Source organism: Manis javanica, chromosome 7 (assembly GCF_040802235.1).
Source record: "Manis javanica isolate MJ-LG chromosome 7, MJ_LKY, whole genome shotgun sequence".
Taxonomy (NCBI): Eukaryota; Metazoa; Chordata; class Mammalia; order Pholidota; family Manidae; genus Manis; species Manis javanica.
Window position 1 is genome coordinate 15,759,067 of NC_133162.1, and position 15,946 is coordinate 15,775,012.

The following is a 15,946-nucleotide window of genomic DNA, read 5'->3' on the forward strand; positions in this document are numbered from 1 at the left end:
GTTTTATTCTGTGCTCTTTTGTGTTTCCTTTAACTGCTTTTGTGGGTAGTTGATTTTTTTTTTTTGCCTTTAGTTAGTATTTGGTTGGTCTGCTTTCTTTGCTGTGATTTTATTTTCTCTGGGGACATCTGTTTAGTCTTAGGAGTGCTCCCATCTAGAACAGTTCCTCTAAAATACCCTGTAGAGGTGGTTTGTGGGAGGCAAATTCCCTCAACTTTTGCTTGTGTGAGAACTGTTTAATCCCTCCTTCATATTTAAATGATAATCTTGCTGGATACAGTATTCTTGGTTCAAGGCCCTTCTGTTTCATTGCATTAAATATATCATGCCATTCTCTTCTGGCCTGTAAGGTTTCTGTTGAGAAGTCTGATGATAGCCTGATGGGTTTTTCTTTGTAAGTAACCTTTTTCCTCTCTCTAGCTGCCTTTACAACTCTGTCCTTGTCCTTGATCTTTGCCATTTTAATTATTATGTGTCTTGGTGTTGTCCTCCTTGGGTCCCTCCTGTTGGGAGTTCTGTGTACTTCCGTGGTCTGATCGATTATTTCCTCCCCCATATTGGGGAAGTTTTCAGCAATTATTTCTTCAAAGACACTTTCTATCCCTTTTTCTCTCTCTTATTCTTCTGGTACTACTATAATGCAGATATTGTTCCTTTTGGATTGGTCACACAGTTCTCTTAATAGTGTTTTATTCCTGGACATCCTTTTATCTCTCCCTGCATCAGCTTCTATGCATTCCTGTTCTCTGGTTTCTATTCCATCAATGGCCTCTTGCATCTTATCCATTCTGCTTATAAATGCTTCCAGAGATTGTTTCACTTCTGTAATCTCCCTCCAGACGTCATCCCTTAGCTCTTGTATATTTCTCTGCATCTCCATCAGCATGTTTATGATTTTTATTTTGAATTCTTTTTCAGGAAGACTGGTTTGGTCTATCTCCTTCTCAGGTGTTGTCCCTGTGATTTTGTCTTTCTTAGATTCTGCCTTTTCATGGCGATATAGTTTGCAGAGCGGGAACGAGTGACGGCTGGGAGAATGTCCCTTCTTGTTGGTTTGTGGCTTTCCTCTCCTGGGAGAACAGTGACCTCTAGCGGCTTGTGCTGGGCAGCTGCACGCAGACGGGGCTTCTGATTCTTGCCCGGCGGCTGTGGAGTTAAGCTCTGCTGTTGCTGTAGGCGTGATCTGCCTTGGGCTGCTGCTCTGATATGGCGGAGCCGTGTTGGAGGGGAAACGTTCGGGAGGCTGTTTATCTCCATGAGGGGCCTTTGAGGTGCGCTGCTGTGCAGGGGGTTAGGGTGCCCAGAGTTCCCCGGGATTCCCAGCTGCTGGGCTATGTGTCCCAGATGCTTCCATCCAGCTGTGGGGTCCCTGTCCCTTTAAGACTTTCAAAAAGCACTCGCTTTTCTTTGTCCCCGGGGCACCGGCTGCGGGAACCCACTCACAAGTCTTACTGTCCTGATTCCCTAGTTTTTAGCACACCACGCACGCACTGTGTCTGCGTTCTGGTGCGGATGGCTAGGGCTGGCTATTTAGCAGTCCTGGGCTCCCTCTCCCTCCCCGCTCCAACTCCTCTCCTCCCGCCGGGAGTTGGGATGAGGGGTGCTTGGGTCCCACCGGGCCACGGCTTGTATCTTACCCCCTTCCCAAGGCGCTGGGTTCTCGCAGGTGTGGATGTAGTCTGGATGTTGTCCTGTGTCTTCTGGTGTTTTAGTAAGAGTTGTCTTTGTTGTATTTTCAAAAATATATGTGGTTTTGTGAGATTTCCACTGCTCTACTCACACCGCCATCTTGGCTCCGCCTTTTTCTATCAACACTTTTATTAGCATCACATGAAGGTTCTAATTTGTACAGCAAGAAAAGCAAAAAGCTTCAAGATTAGAAATAAAACTCTATTACAAGATGACATGCTTTTAAAGCCTCTACCTGCCAAAGGAGAGCTGTGCCGGTATGTATCTAAGTGAAAGACCAAATCAGACCTCCACTATCTAGTTCTCCCAAAAGGCCAGCCTAGTCAACTACGGTCTACCACATCAGGGTCAACTCTTCACTGGAATGAAGTGTGAGTATTTCTTTGGCCTTGGTCTTTGTGTAGTTATTTCCTTTTGAAGCCTGAGGAATGAGAAGGAGTGTAGAAAGACATGTCAGGATTCAGGTGTTTTGGAATGATTATGATGATGGAGGTGTGTGTGAAATGATAACCATCCAGAACACTTCCTGTATTTAAGGCAATGAACTAATAGCACTTTTCATGGATTATGTCCTGTAATTAACAACCTTAGGAAGTCTTATTATCATCTCCATTTGATAAAAAAAACTCAAACTGAAAAAGGTTAAATAATTTGTTGAAATGCACCCAGCTGAAACTGGAATACTCATCCATTAGTGAGTCTGGCGCCAGATCAGTAGTGCCCTGACCAGGATGCAGGAGGTACAGGGGGCGGCCTGTGCTCTTCCGGCCAAGCCCTGGCGTGGCGCACTCTCTTCTTCCTGCCTCTGCCCTAGGACCTCAGCTCTGCCTTCAGAGACCCACGTACACCTTCACGCGTGATCAGAATTAGGCATCTGACCAAGTGTAACCACGGCTTCTCCTCTGGGATGTGTGGCTAGGTTCACTCCTTTTCCCCTTTCCTCCCTGCAGCCACTGAACAGCCCATGGCTGAATGATCTCTTTCAAGTATTTTTTTCCAGCCCCTTGTCTTTCCATCTTTGGTTTGGTTCAGCTCATGAACATCTCTGTGACTTTTATGATCATACTCTATCTTACAGTAAACATTTCCAAGGTACTGTCTATGTGCCAGGCACTGTTTTAAGTGCTTTAACACATATTCATTCTTGTAATTGTCACAAGCAATTGAGGTAGGTGCTATTAGTATTGTCAATTTAGGTGAGGAAATTAAGGCAAAAGAGGCTAAATAGTTTGCCTAAAGTCATACAACTACTAAGGTATGAAACTGATTAGAACCCGAGTGGTCTGGTTCCAGGGTCCACAGTCATAATTACCATGCTAACGGCCTCTCTCAAGTTTTTACCCTGCCTGATCATTTCACTGAGGGCTGAAAGTAGTTCTTGCAAATGAGGATTAAAAAGAAAGTCTGGCACTTATAATGTCTATCGACCTATTAATAACTCATACTGTTCATCCTGGATTTTGAAATCTAAAGCACATAATTGTATCAACAAGTATGGTTATTAGCTTTGTTCCTTCTAACAAGAATGTAGCAATCATGAATATTTCAATTTTAAATTAACAGTGCACTTAGTACCACTGACTTCCAACAGTCACAAATTCAAAATTAAAAAAGGACAATGCCAAAAGCTAAGAAGGTTTGGAGAGTATTTTTAAAGGCAAACACCTCATAATTACCATTAAGGATTAATGAAGTAGTTTCAGAAAACAGGAATAAAACCAGCAAATGAAATATAAAAGTGAAAAGAAAATTACCTGACACCCAGCTTTTAAAAATTGTTATTTTAAGCAACTATGATCAAAAATAGATCCCACTGGCTAGAACTGTCTAAATAGCAACTGTAAAAGTGTCCAAAAGTGTAAAGTTTTTTCTACACAGTCTCTAAGCCTCCTGTGAAGTCAAGCCTTAAGCCATTAGGAAAAAACAGCAAAGCCCATTGCCCCCACGGCATGGAAAAAGACCAATTACAGCTGAAGGAAGGGTAGAAGAAGAAATCTCTTTCTCTGTGGGAGGGGCAGGGAACAGTCTTTGGCCAAAGACCCATACTGACACTAACAGAGGTATCCCACTGCTGGAGGAAAAGCAGGAAACTCTTCAACACCATACACAGATGCAAACCAGAGTTTGGCTGCCAGAGAGAGAAGGAACAGGAACAATGAAAAAGCTCCCCACCTCCTTTCATGGAGGCCTAGGCTGACACAGCCTCCCTAAGCCTTAAGCTGACCAGAACAACAGAGAACACCCCTTTAGCCCTAATACAACCTAGTACGGAATAATAGACAGCAATGACCTACCCACTGGGGAGCTTCAGGAGTTTACAGTGAAAACCACTGGGGCTGAGCTCTGCAGGGGTGGAGTACTAACATGAGAATCTAGACCCCCATTCTAAGGCAACACCAAAAGATGGCAGCAGCCCACTGCTAGAGGAATCCAAGGGCTATGCAAGCAGACAGTAATCACTGCAATGATAAAACTCAGATCCAGGCTAGGTTCTAATTAAATTGATTCAAATTCCCATAATAATAGCTTAAATACTATTTATCTCATCATCCTCTGTAGTTCTAGATAAGATAACTGGAACATAATAAAAAATGAGAAGACACACGTGAAGTAGAAAAGAAAAAGAAAAAGAATCTAAAAAACAAAACCCATTTTCAGACAAAGTAATCAATTAGAAACAGACTCAGAGATGATCTGAAATTTGGCTCTATATGACAGACTTTGTAAGGATGATGCTTACTATGTTAAAGAATCTATAGAAAAAGGTAGCCAATATACCAAACAGATAACAAATTTCAGCAGATAGATGTAATCTATAAGAAATAGCAAAATATAAATGCTATATAAAAAAGAATCCTTATCAGAGATGGAAAAGTCCATCAGAGGCTCATCAGTTAACTAGCACAGTTGAGGAAACAATCAATGGCCCTAAGATAAATCAATACAAATTATCCAAACTGAAACACAAAGAGAAAGGGTGAAATAAAAAGAACATAATATGTTAAGATTTGGATATAATATCAGAGTCTAACAAATGAGTAACTGAAATCTTAGAAGAGAAAGAGGCAGAAAAAAATGGTTGAAGAGATGATGGGTGATTATTTTTCACAAATAATGAAGGACATTAAACCACAGATTCAATGTATCAGTTAAACTGCTGAAAACCAAAAAGAACGTCTTGAAGGCAGCCAGAGAAGAAGTGCCTATATATCAAAGGAATTAGGAAAACAAAACTATGTAAGTTATAAAACAATGGAATGATATCTTTAAAGTATCAAAGAAAAAAATCAATCCAGATTCATAGATGGAGTGAACATATCTTTCAAAACTGAAGGCTAAGTCGTTTTTCATACTCCTCCTGCACCCCTCCCCACAGAAAAAGGTGGCCAAGAGAAATCACTGTCAGCAGATAATGTGGTACAAGAAACATTAAAGGAAGTTGTTAAGGAAGAAGCAATATTATTCCAGAAGGACATTTGGGACTCTAAGAAAACAGCCACTTGGGAAAAGTTTTGTCAGTTTCTTATAAAATTAAATGTACATTCATCATATGACCCATAAATTTCATTCCTAAGCATTTGCCCAAAGAAATAGGTATGTCCACATAAAGCCTGTACACAAATTTTTATAGACTTTAATCATAACTGTCATAAAGTAGAGATCTGAAACATCTATCACAGAATTAATAAAGAAATCGTGGTACAGCCATATAATGGAATACTATTCAACAATAAAAAAGAACCAACTACTACTGATACATGCAACAACACGGATAAATCTCAAAAGCATTATTCTAAATGAAAGAAGCCAGACATAAAAGACTATACTGAGGAACAAAAAATAGATCTGGAGTAGGTGGTGGAAGTGGTGGGAGGGACTGGACAAAGGGTCAAGAAAGAATTTTTTGAGGTGATAAAAATATTCTATATCTTGATTGTAGTAATGGTTATAATACTGTATATGTCTGTCAAAACACGTAGTACTTGTAACTAATCAAGGTGAATGTTACTTTCTGTAAAGTATACCTCATTAATCTGGCTAAAAAAAAAACCTTATAAACACCTAGTCAACATAGTAAGATAGTATAAGAATCTTCTTACGTAAGAGTGTAAGAATGTTCTCATATTTTAGATATAAAAATAATATAACTGTTTTTATTTTAACAAACCAAAAACATACTAGTCACATTGTATAAAGTTATTCCTCAAAAAAATCTGTAAATGTTATTATCTTTAGAGGATATGTTTTTCATGGTATTTTATAGGATATGAATGGAAGTCAGAAAAGCCTATTACCTAAGCACAGAAGTACCAACATTGTAGATATTCGGACTAGCACACTAAATAGTTGGATTTTAATCATTAAAGGTTGTATAAGAACAGCTAAACTTCTATCTAGGGAAAATGCTGATTAAAGAGCCAAGGAAGGTTGATAGGATTTGGGCACATTATCCTTTCTATAAATGATTCTAAATCAGGTAGAGTATAAAGTACTTAGAGAGAGACTAGCAAGGATTTGGGCCTTTATGATAAAAAAAATGTCTCAGGTTATTGTCTGGCATGAGTGGAGTCAGCACAGCGCTGATATACATTTTAGAAATATGGCAAAGTTTCTGCTCTGAAAAATGAATTTATTGTAGTTAGTAATTATTTTCAGTGCATTATGAAGTTCTGACCATATTTACTGTGATAATAAAAAACAAACAGGTGAAAATCATTTTTGTCCAACCCACTTTGTTAGTTATTGTGCTTTTCTCACTTTAATGGCATCATAAGGTTAAATATTCAGGCATTATTTAAGAAAAACACATATGCATTTATATATTGCATATATAATTAAGACAATTAGAGGTATTTCAAGTCCCTTCCCTAATCTCCTCTTGATGTTATTTATTAACTGGGTCTCTTGGTGGGTATATATTCAACTGAGAATTTATCCTTGTTATTTTCTTTCTCTTTACCTAATCTACTCTGTTTAAGATTCTTTTTAAGGTTTAATTTTTAATTATATATGCATACAAATGGATACATGTTATATACAAAATTTACATAAAACTAGACATCCATGTGCATACCATCTACCTAAAGGAAAGAGATTATCTGAAAACCTTGTGCATTCCTCTATGATCATATCCCCTTCTCTTTCCAGAAGGAACCATCAGTCTAAAAATGGATGTTTTTCATTTTCTTCTTTTACTTTTTAATTTCTCTTATTGTATAATTCAGTTTACTTGCTATTGAACTTTCTAAGGATGGTTTCTTTCACACTGTAGGTCTCTTCTGTAACTTGCTTTCTTCATTCAACAGACTCCTTCTGATACTTGGCTATGCTGCTACGTGTAGCCATGATCCATTATTTGCACTGTAGAATATCCCAATGTGTGAAGATATTACAATATCTATTCCAATATTGATATTACAATTCAATTTCAGGAATATTCTATAAAGTTTTTAAAGTATTAAAAACTTAGGTGCTTATAAGAACTACTTTTTCTGAGGCACAATCCTCTTCAGGTTGCATTTAATGCCCCATCTGTTTAAACCAGTTGAACCTTTACATAATCTAAATGTACATAATTCAATATGAAAGCGAAAAAAGGAAGTTGCTTCTATGAAAAAAGTTGAACTTTGGAAAGATTTAATAAAGGCAAGTAGCTAAGTCAAACTGTTGTTGAATGAAATTGTGTGGAAAGAAATTGTAAAGAATAAGTTAAAATAATTTCAGCCCTCAGATTTCTTCACAGGGGTTTTAAAATTTTTACACACTTCAAGGAAACCAAAACAATATATTTTGAGTGGTGCAAAACTGTTGGGGCCACTTGAAGAAAAGGCTTTGGTTTTACATCAAATGACTGGCTTAAAAAATGGTACTTTTATAGTTCTTATATTAAAGCATTTTTAGTTTTATGATCCCCAGATTTAACAGATCTTTTTTTTCATATGGATTGTCACAGCTAATAACTTCAGCATTTTGTATTTATTTACTTCTATTTTTATTTCACAAAGGATTCAGGTAGTTTACAAATAAATAAACCTTAATAAGATAGACAGATTTAAAATGAGTAAGAAAACTGAAACAACAGGAAAATAGGGTAGAAAAGAAAGACAGCAGCCATACTAATATTAAAAAATGAGTGTTATGTTTCTATTATACTTTGCTAAAAATAAATTTGTCTCTAAGTTTTCCTAGCAATCAGTGCAACAATGTAAACAAAATCAGTTATGATCTTTAAGTTACCTAGGAGCTTAAAAACTGACTTAATACTTGGGGAAAAGTATAATTATCTATAAAACAGACACCATAAAAAAATTTCTCCAGTAGATTATCAGAGAGGTTATTTATAAGGTAATAACTGAAACTACCCCAGCAAATTCTTAGCGTAAAAATAGTAACAAGTCCTATAGGGCTGTGTTTTGATGAATACATAATATGAAGCACATATAAATATAAATGAATGTGATATGTTTATGTGTTGACTTATCTTTTAATGAATGGCATGATGCCAAAATATAGTTTAGTAAAAACAATTGTAAGGAGAACAAATATTCTATGATCCAGTTTCCCCATAGTCTGACAATATACATCAATCCAGCTTTACATTTTAGAGTAATTTAAAGCAGTGGCTCTTAAAATGCTTTGGGCAACATACCACTTTGAAATTCTGATGAGAATCTGTACAATTCCTCCAAATCTTTACATAGAGTTTCTGGGAAGTTGAAGTACTTCATAAAGCCTAACCATGAATGCCTTGGGTATGTAACTCAAGGTTAAATACTCTTGGAATAGAGCAGTCCTTCATGCAATGCTTGAAAACCATTTTCTCTTAGCTAGCATTTTGTAAGGTGTTAAATTTAGGTACACTGAAGATTATTCCTCTTGCCAAGTACCTCAAGTGAAGATATTTTAAGTTGTAAGTGAAATGCAAAGTCATATGCTTTTAATGATCTGTTGAGCTGAGGTAAGACTCACTTTTGTACTGAAAACTGAGGTTAATAAAGACACAAGTCTCAGATAGTATATCACTCGAACTGGAAGCTGAAGGTGTTACTTGTCAACAGAGACAAGCAATTTGGGTGCATTTTCAGTATGAGATAAACAACCAGAAATTCCATGCTGGAAAGTATGGTTAAAAATTTGCAGACCAGAAAAATATTTCAGTACCCCATGGCCATTAAATAAACCCAACTTAGTAAAACATCCAGTAATGTACATTTTGTTTTAAAGCAATGTAAACTCTGGTATATGTGATAAGATGGAATTACTGGTCTCGGTTATTCATTCCTCTTAATAATCTTATACATCGATACCCTTACCATGGCCTCACTGTAGACAAACTGCACATCCCTGCCCTGTAACTTTGAGCTTAGTTATGCGACTTGCTTTAATAACAGTAGGTAAGCAGATATGACAAGAATAAAAGCTTAAAATATGTTTAACTGGGCTTCTCTTTTGCCAAAAGAATATGCCTCAGACAGCTACTTGCCCAAGGAGTATGAGAAACAAATGGAGCAGATCTGGACTCAAGGAACAGGCTGGAACAAAGCCCAGGCTCAGTCTTGATCAGTTGAACCCCAATGCCATATGTGAGTGAAAACACAGATTTAGGTTTGATCAGTTGAACCCCAATGCCATATGTGAGTGAAAACACAGATTTAGGTTTGATCAGTTGAACCCCAATATGTGAGTGAAAACACAGATTTAGGTTTGATCAGTTGAACCCCAATGCCATATGTGAGTGAAAACACAGATTTAGGTTTGATCAGTTGAACCCCAATGCCATATGTGAGTGAAAACACAGATTTAGGTTTGTATGTTTCGGATGGTTCCTTCTGAACCATTATTGCGGCAATCACTAATAGGTACAGTGAATACAGGCTGTAAGTTGCAAAATGTAAATATCAATAACTGAATTGCTGTTATGAACTATTAGCTTTAAATCACTGAGGGCTTACATACTAAGAGCAGAATTGTTTTTTTTCTTGAGAGGCTTTAACAGCATATCAAGGTAACAGTTCTTATCCAGATTGACAATTTTACTGATAGATATGTTTCAGACTATTTTTCCATCTAGAAGATTTATGTTCAAATATCCCAGTGGTGGACCAAAGGCAGGGAGGCAGGAGCATTAAGTCTGGGTAGGGATCAGTATTTTTAACCTTGAAATTATTTAGAATTGCTGGTGCACAGTGATAAAAAGGAGGACTGAGTTGTATTTGGTTTTACTGCTGTTTGTAAATTCTCTACATATAATACATCCCCTTATTAACTGCACCTGGGATGCACTGCTCCCTGTCTTCCCAAACCCTTCCCCCGTGTGAACCACTAAAACACCTCATGCTTATTAGGACAGAGTTCCAAAAAATGGAATTCTTAAAGATAACTTACACAAAATACCTAAATTATATATAGTTAAGTGCAGGGAGTACCAGAAGTTCATTATTATTTTATAAATAGTAAAAGCTTTATGAAAGTTAATTGCAGTGGAAGAAAACTGATGTCTTCGAATTATAACCCAATTAGTATAATAATGGAGAATTATCTCAAATATAAAGCCATTCAACTAAACTGGTGCTTATTCACTTTACAAATATATTAAGACTATACAAATCATTTAGTCCCTAATCCCACTTTCCATGTATTCTAGTAATTTTATTTATTCATTACTTTGGTTTTACACATGTAATAACCATCTCAGTACCATTTATTAGACCAAGAAAAAGAAGTGCACGACTGCCCTGGATTATCTTTTAGTCTGACTGTAAAGATAACATAAATCTTATTATCAACATCTGCATAATTCAGTAAAGTTACTTAAAAGAAGTTGTATTTCAATACAAACTTGAATAACCTAAAAAAAGCAGTCATTTCTTAATTTTTTTTTCAAACTAGAGTAAATAAATAGGACGTTGTTAAATTGGTAAGTTCATGAACAGTCTTCCTGAACTTTTGAAACCATATTCCTTCCAATTTAAGAATATTCAGAACTACATTAATTGGAAGCTGCAGCTAAGATAAAATCCTTTAGCAGTAAGGTAATATATATTCTATCTTGTATATGAAATATGTAATGTAATATGTAATAATATATACTCTATCTTATATGTGTTACTGCTGGCTTTGTTTTTACCCAATTATCAGATCCCAAGACATAGATACAAAAGAATAAAATAACTAGCAATATAATTATTCCAAATGAATGTCTCCAAAATATTTTTAAAATCTTGCGTTTATTAAAAAAATACACAGATATTTAATATTAAAAGTTTACATACCTGATGTTCCAAAAACTACATCCCAAGGAGAACTAATGGGCTGATGTTCTCCTTTAGCTCCACCTTCTTTATCTGCACCTTGAATTCCAATGCCAGCTACAGTGCTCACCATCTCGGCTTCCAGGTCGATCTATAGAAATTAATGCATGTCTTACTCAATGCATGTTAGTTTGGTTTTTTCTTTTGGTACACGGAGATTTCCAATAATAGCACACAGAAAAAATCTGGAACACAAATACTCTTAAAAAAAGAGGCTAATCAAGTATAGGCTGAGCTTATATTAAAATGCACAAACTTGGTCCTTTTTGTTTCCCACGTTCCTCTTACCCCCACTCTCGCCCCCATCATCTTTTACCATCTCAACTATAAAATATGTAGAAAGTGAAATTTGAAATTTTAAAGCAAAATCTAGAAAAAAATGCATGTTTCTTCAAGTTAAATTATGTATTTCAATTATGCTTGGCTGGTATCTGACAACTAGAGTTTTATATGTGCTCGACACTGACCCACAAGTCACCCATCCATTCATCCTCAAAATAACCCTATGACTATGATTTTGATGATTTTAGATGAAACTGAGGCAAAGATCATTAAGTAATTTTCTGAAGATCTCACAGCTAGTAAGTTGGGATTTGAAACCAGGCAGTTCTAGCTGTGCACGGTCCTGCCTCCGCTTCATAACCTGAACCACTCATGCACTCTATTGAAAACAGATGCTCTGAGTTCATCTCCTGAGACCCTTCCCCTACATTTTACCATGAAGTTTCAAATACACGGGAAAGTTGAAAGAATATTGCCGCAAATCCATATACTTACCACTTACTAACAAAATATTTCACTTGATTCATCATGTATCTTATCCAGCGATTAATACCTCAATCCATTTATACTTTTTGATGCATTTCAAAGTAAATTGTAAATATCAGTACACTGTTCCTAAATATCTCAGCATGCTTATCATTAACTGGAATTCCATATTTTATCAGAATTTTTTTTGAGGTAACACTTAATAATGACATACAACTAATACAAATCTTGTGTATTATTTATCAAAAATGCATAAAGCTGTATAGCCCCCACCCAACTTACCTAAAGATATAGAATGTTACCTTCACTCCAGAAAGTTCCCTTATGCCTCTTTCCAGGCATTCCTGCCTCTGGAAGCAAATGCTATTGTTTCTTTATCATAGATGATGTATTTATTGTAGGACTTCAGGTAAATGGAATCTAAGTATGGCCTCTTGTGTGTGAGGCTTTTTTTATTTAACATGCTTCTGAGATTTACTGTATAACAACGGCTTGTCCCTTTTTATTGCTGAGCAGTATTCCATCCCAGGTATGTATTACAGTTCATTTAGATTTACCTAATGATGGACCCCTGAGCTATTTCCAGTTTGGGGACTTTAAACAGAGTTGCTATCAATATTCTTGAATAAGCCTTTCTGTGGACATCTGTTTTCACTCTTTTAGGGTATGAACAGGACTATAACTGCTATGTTAAAGGGTATACATAATTAGTCTGATAAAAGAATGCCAAGTTTTTCACAGCAGTCTATTATATTTTATAGTCCCACCAACAATGTTTGAGTTCCAATTGCTCCATATCCTTGGCTTTGTCCTTCTATTTTTAACCATTATAATAAATGTACAGTGATATTACATTATGGGTTTAATGTATATATATTTTTTAACTCACGATGTTGATTACTTTTTTATGTGCTTGTGGTCATTGTATATTCTTTTGAAAAATGTCTTTTCACATCTTTTGACCATTTTTTATTGGGTTGTCTTTTTTAGCTATAGGAACCTTTATATTTTCATGCATAGCAATAATCCCTTCATACATATGTTTTGTGAATTTTGGTAACAATTTTCTGACAGCCTGTGGCTGGCTTGTTTTCATTTTCTTAAGAGTAAATTGTAATGAGAAGTTTTTAAATTTTGATAAATTCAAATTTATTTTTCTGTTTTATGATTGTTTCTGTGTACTGTCTTTGAGAAAACTTTGCCTACATACAAGTCACAAAGATACCCTATGTTTTCTTCTAAAATCTTTATGGTTTAAGCATTTACATTTAGCTCAGTGGTGCATCTTGAATTGATGTTTGTATATGGTGAGGTAGGGATCATGTTTCTTTTTACCCTGTATGGACATCTAGTTGTTCTAGCACAATTTGTTGAAATTTTATTGTTTTGATGCTTTTTGGAAAATCAAGTGACTGCATATAGGGATTAGGTTATTTCTAGGCACTTCATTCTTTTTTATTGACCTATAATACCTATGAAAGTACCACACCATCCTGATTAGAGTAGCTATAGTAAATAAGTCTTGACAGCAGGTAGTCTAAGTCTTTTAACTTGTTTTCAAGATTGTTTTAGATTTAATAAATCCTTGTTTTTGTATTTCCATGTAAATTTTGAAAGCTGCTTATCAGTATCTACCTAAAAAAGCCTACTGGAGTTTTGATTGGGATTGCTTTGAATCTACAGATCAATTTAAAGATAAACTGCCATCTTGGGCCCTTCAATCCAATACTGGGTTAGTTTTTCTCAGCAATATACTAGTTTGACATATACAGGACTTGCATGTATTTTAAAAAATTTATTCTAAGTATTTTATGTTTCTTATTGCTACTGTAAATACAAATTTTAAATTCTAATTTACAATGGACTGTTACTAGTATATAAAAAATAGTTGACTTTTTTATACTGACTTTCTATTCTGCAGCCTTCCTAAATTTACTTATTAGCTCAAGTACCTTTTTCACAGATTCCTTACAATTTTCTGTGCATGACATGTCATTGGCAAATAGTTATTCTTCCTTTTCAGCCTTTATGCCTTTTATTTCATTTTCTTCCAGTACAATGTTTAATAGACATGGTGAGAGTGGGGATCCTTGCCTTGTTTCCAATCTCTGATGGAAATCATTCAATATTTTGCACTAAGTGTAGCTGCAGGCTCTTAGTAGATGCCTTCTATCATATTAAGGATGTTATTTCCATTTCAAGTTTACTAATTTTATCATGAATAGGTATTAAATGTTTTCAAATGTTTTTCTAAATCTAATGAAGCAATTATATGGTTATTATTTTCTATTTTGTTACTACAGTGAATTACATTGATTTTAGTAATATCCTCTTGTATTATTTTTAGTGACTGCCTATAATGCCCTGAATTTCTAAAAAATATTAATCAATGTAACTCTCATCTATATTTTTTTACTAAGCCAAATCTGCAAAAACATAATAGACAGCTTCAAACTATTGATCTTGATTTAAGAAATATTATCACAGAAGCTGGTAATTATAATCAAAGAATTCATCTTACAGAAAGCCCCAGGTCCAGGTAATGTTACAGGGGAGTTTTAATGAATGTTCAAACATCATCATTTCTACTTAGACAAATTATTCCAAGAAAAAGAATAACAATTAGCTCATTTGATGAGGTTTATGTGACCTTGATTCCAAAATCAGGCAAAACAGTATGAGAAAATACAAAGCCATTTAATTTATGAACATAAATTTAAAAACATCAGCTATAGGATAACCAAATCCAATTTGACTTTTAAAACTTCACTATTAGGTAAGATTTATCCCAGGAATGAAAAGATGGTTTAACAGCAAACAAACCATTAATATAATTCATCATATCGACTCACTAAAGGCAAAAATTTATATAGTTATTTCAATACTTCTAGAAAATGCATTCTAAAAATTACATAATAAAATAATTCTTAGTAACTAGGAATAGAAAGTTTCTTAATTTCATAAATACTTCATTTCCCAAAGTTACATAAAATATTAAACTTTTGGAGAAAATTTACATGCATTCCCTTTAAATTATGACCATATCCACAACTATCACTGCTAATGTTTAAAAGCAATTGAGATTCTGGCCGGCAATATAATAAAAAAGAAACAAGAAGTATAAAAATAAGAAGGGAAAAGATAAAACTATCATTTGTTTTTTGTAGACAATATAATTACTCATATGATTCAAGTTTTTGCACAAATGGGTAAGCTGACCCTAAAATTCATATGGAATTGCAAGGGACCCCGAACAGCCACAACAATGATGAAAAAGAAGAAAGTGAGAGAACTCATACTTCCTGACTTAAAAACTTACCAATGGAGAAAGAATAGTTTCTTCAATAAATGGTTCTACAGTAACTATATCCAAATGCAAAAGCATGAAGGTAGACTTCTACCTAACACTAAATATAAAAGTCAACTCAAAGTGGATCAAAGACTTCACTATAAAATGTTTAGAAGAAAATAAAGGAGTAAATCTTTTTGATCTTGGATTTGGCAATCGATTCTTACCTATGACACGAAAAGCAAAAGCAATGAAAAAAAAAAGAATTGGAAATCATTAAAATTTAAAAGTTCTGTGCATCAAAAGACATGATTAAGAAAGTGAACAGACAACCCACACAATGTAGTACAGTATGTGAAATTCTTATTCTGTTAAGGGATTTTTACCTAGAATATATAAAGAACTACTACAACTCAATAATAAAAAATAAAAATAACCCAAATAAAAAATTGGCAAAAAAAATCTGAACAGACACTTCTCAGAGGAAGATGTACAAGTGGTCCATAAGCATAAGAAAAAAAATATCATTACTCATTAGGGAAATGCATATCAAAACCACAATGAGAGGCCACTTTACACCTAGTAGGATGCTGAGAATCTAAAAAATGGAAAATGGAAAATAACAAGTAATGGTGAAGATAAGGAGAAACTGGAACCATACTGCATGTAAATGATGCAGCTACTATGGAAAATAGTTTAGTACTTTCTTAAAATGTTAAACAAGTATAACACATGATTCAACGATTCCAATATTCACATATCTACCCAAGAGAAATGAAAATGTAGTACACACAAAATTTGTACACAAATTATTCATAACAGCCCAAAATGTTAACACCCTAAATGTCCATCTTCTGGTGAATAAATAGATAAAAGTGGTATATCCATA

General features: G+C 34.9%; 1 protein-coding gene across 2 annotated transcripts in view; it reads right to left on the reverse strand.

The window, feature by feature from the left end:
* NHLRC2 (NHL repeat containing 2) overlaps positions 1–15,946 on the reverse strand; it is a 63,485-nt gene that overhangs the window by 25,706 nt on the left and 21,833 nt on the right. For both annotated transcript variants that reach the window (XM_017641468.3, XM_017641477.3), the window contains one exon: positions 10,962–11,091. In XM_017641468.3, coding sequence (XP_017496957.3) covers positions 10,962–11,091 — 130 coding nt within the window. The remainder of the gene's footprint in view (positions 1–10,961; positions 11,092–15,946) is intronic.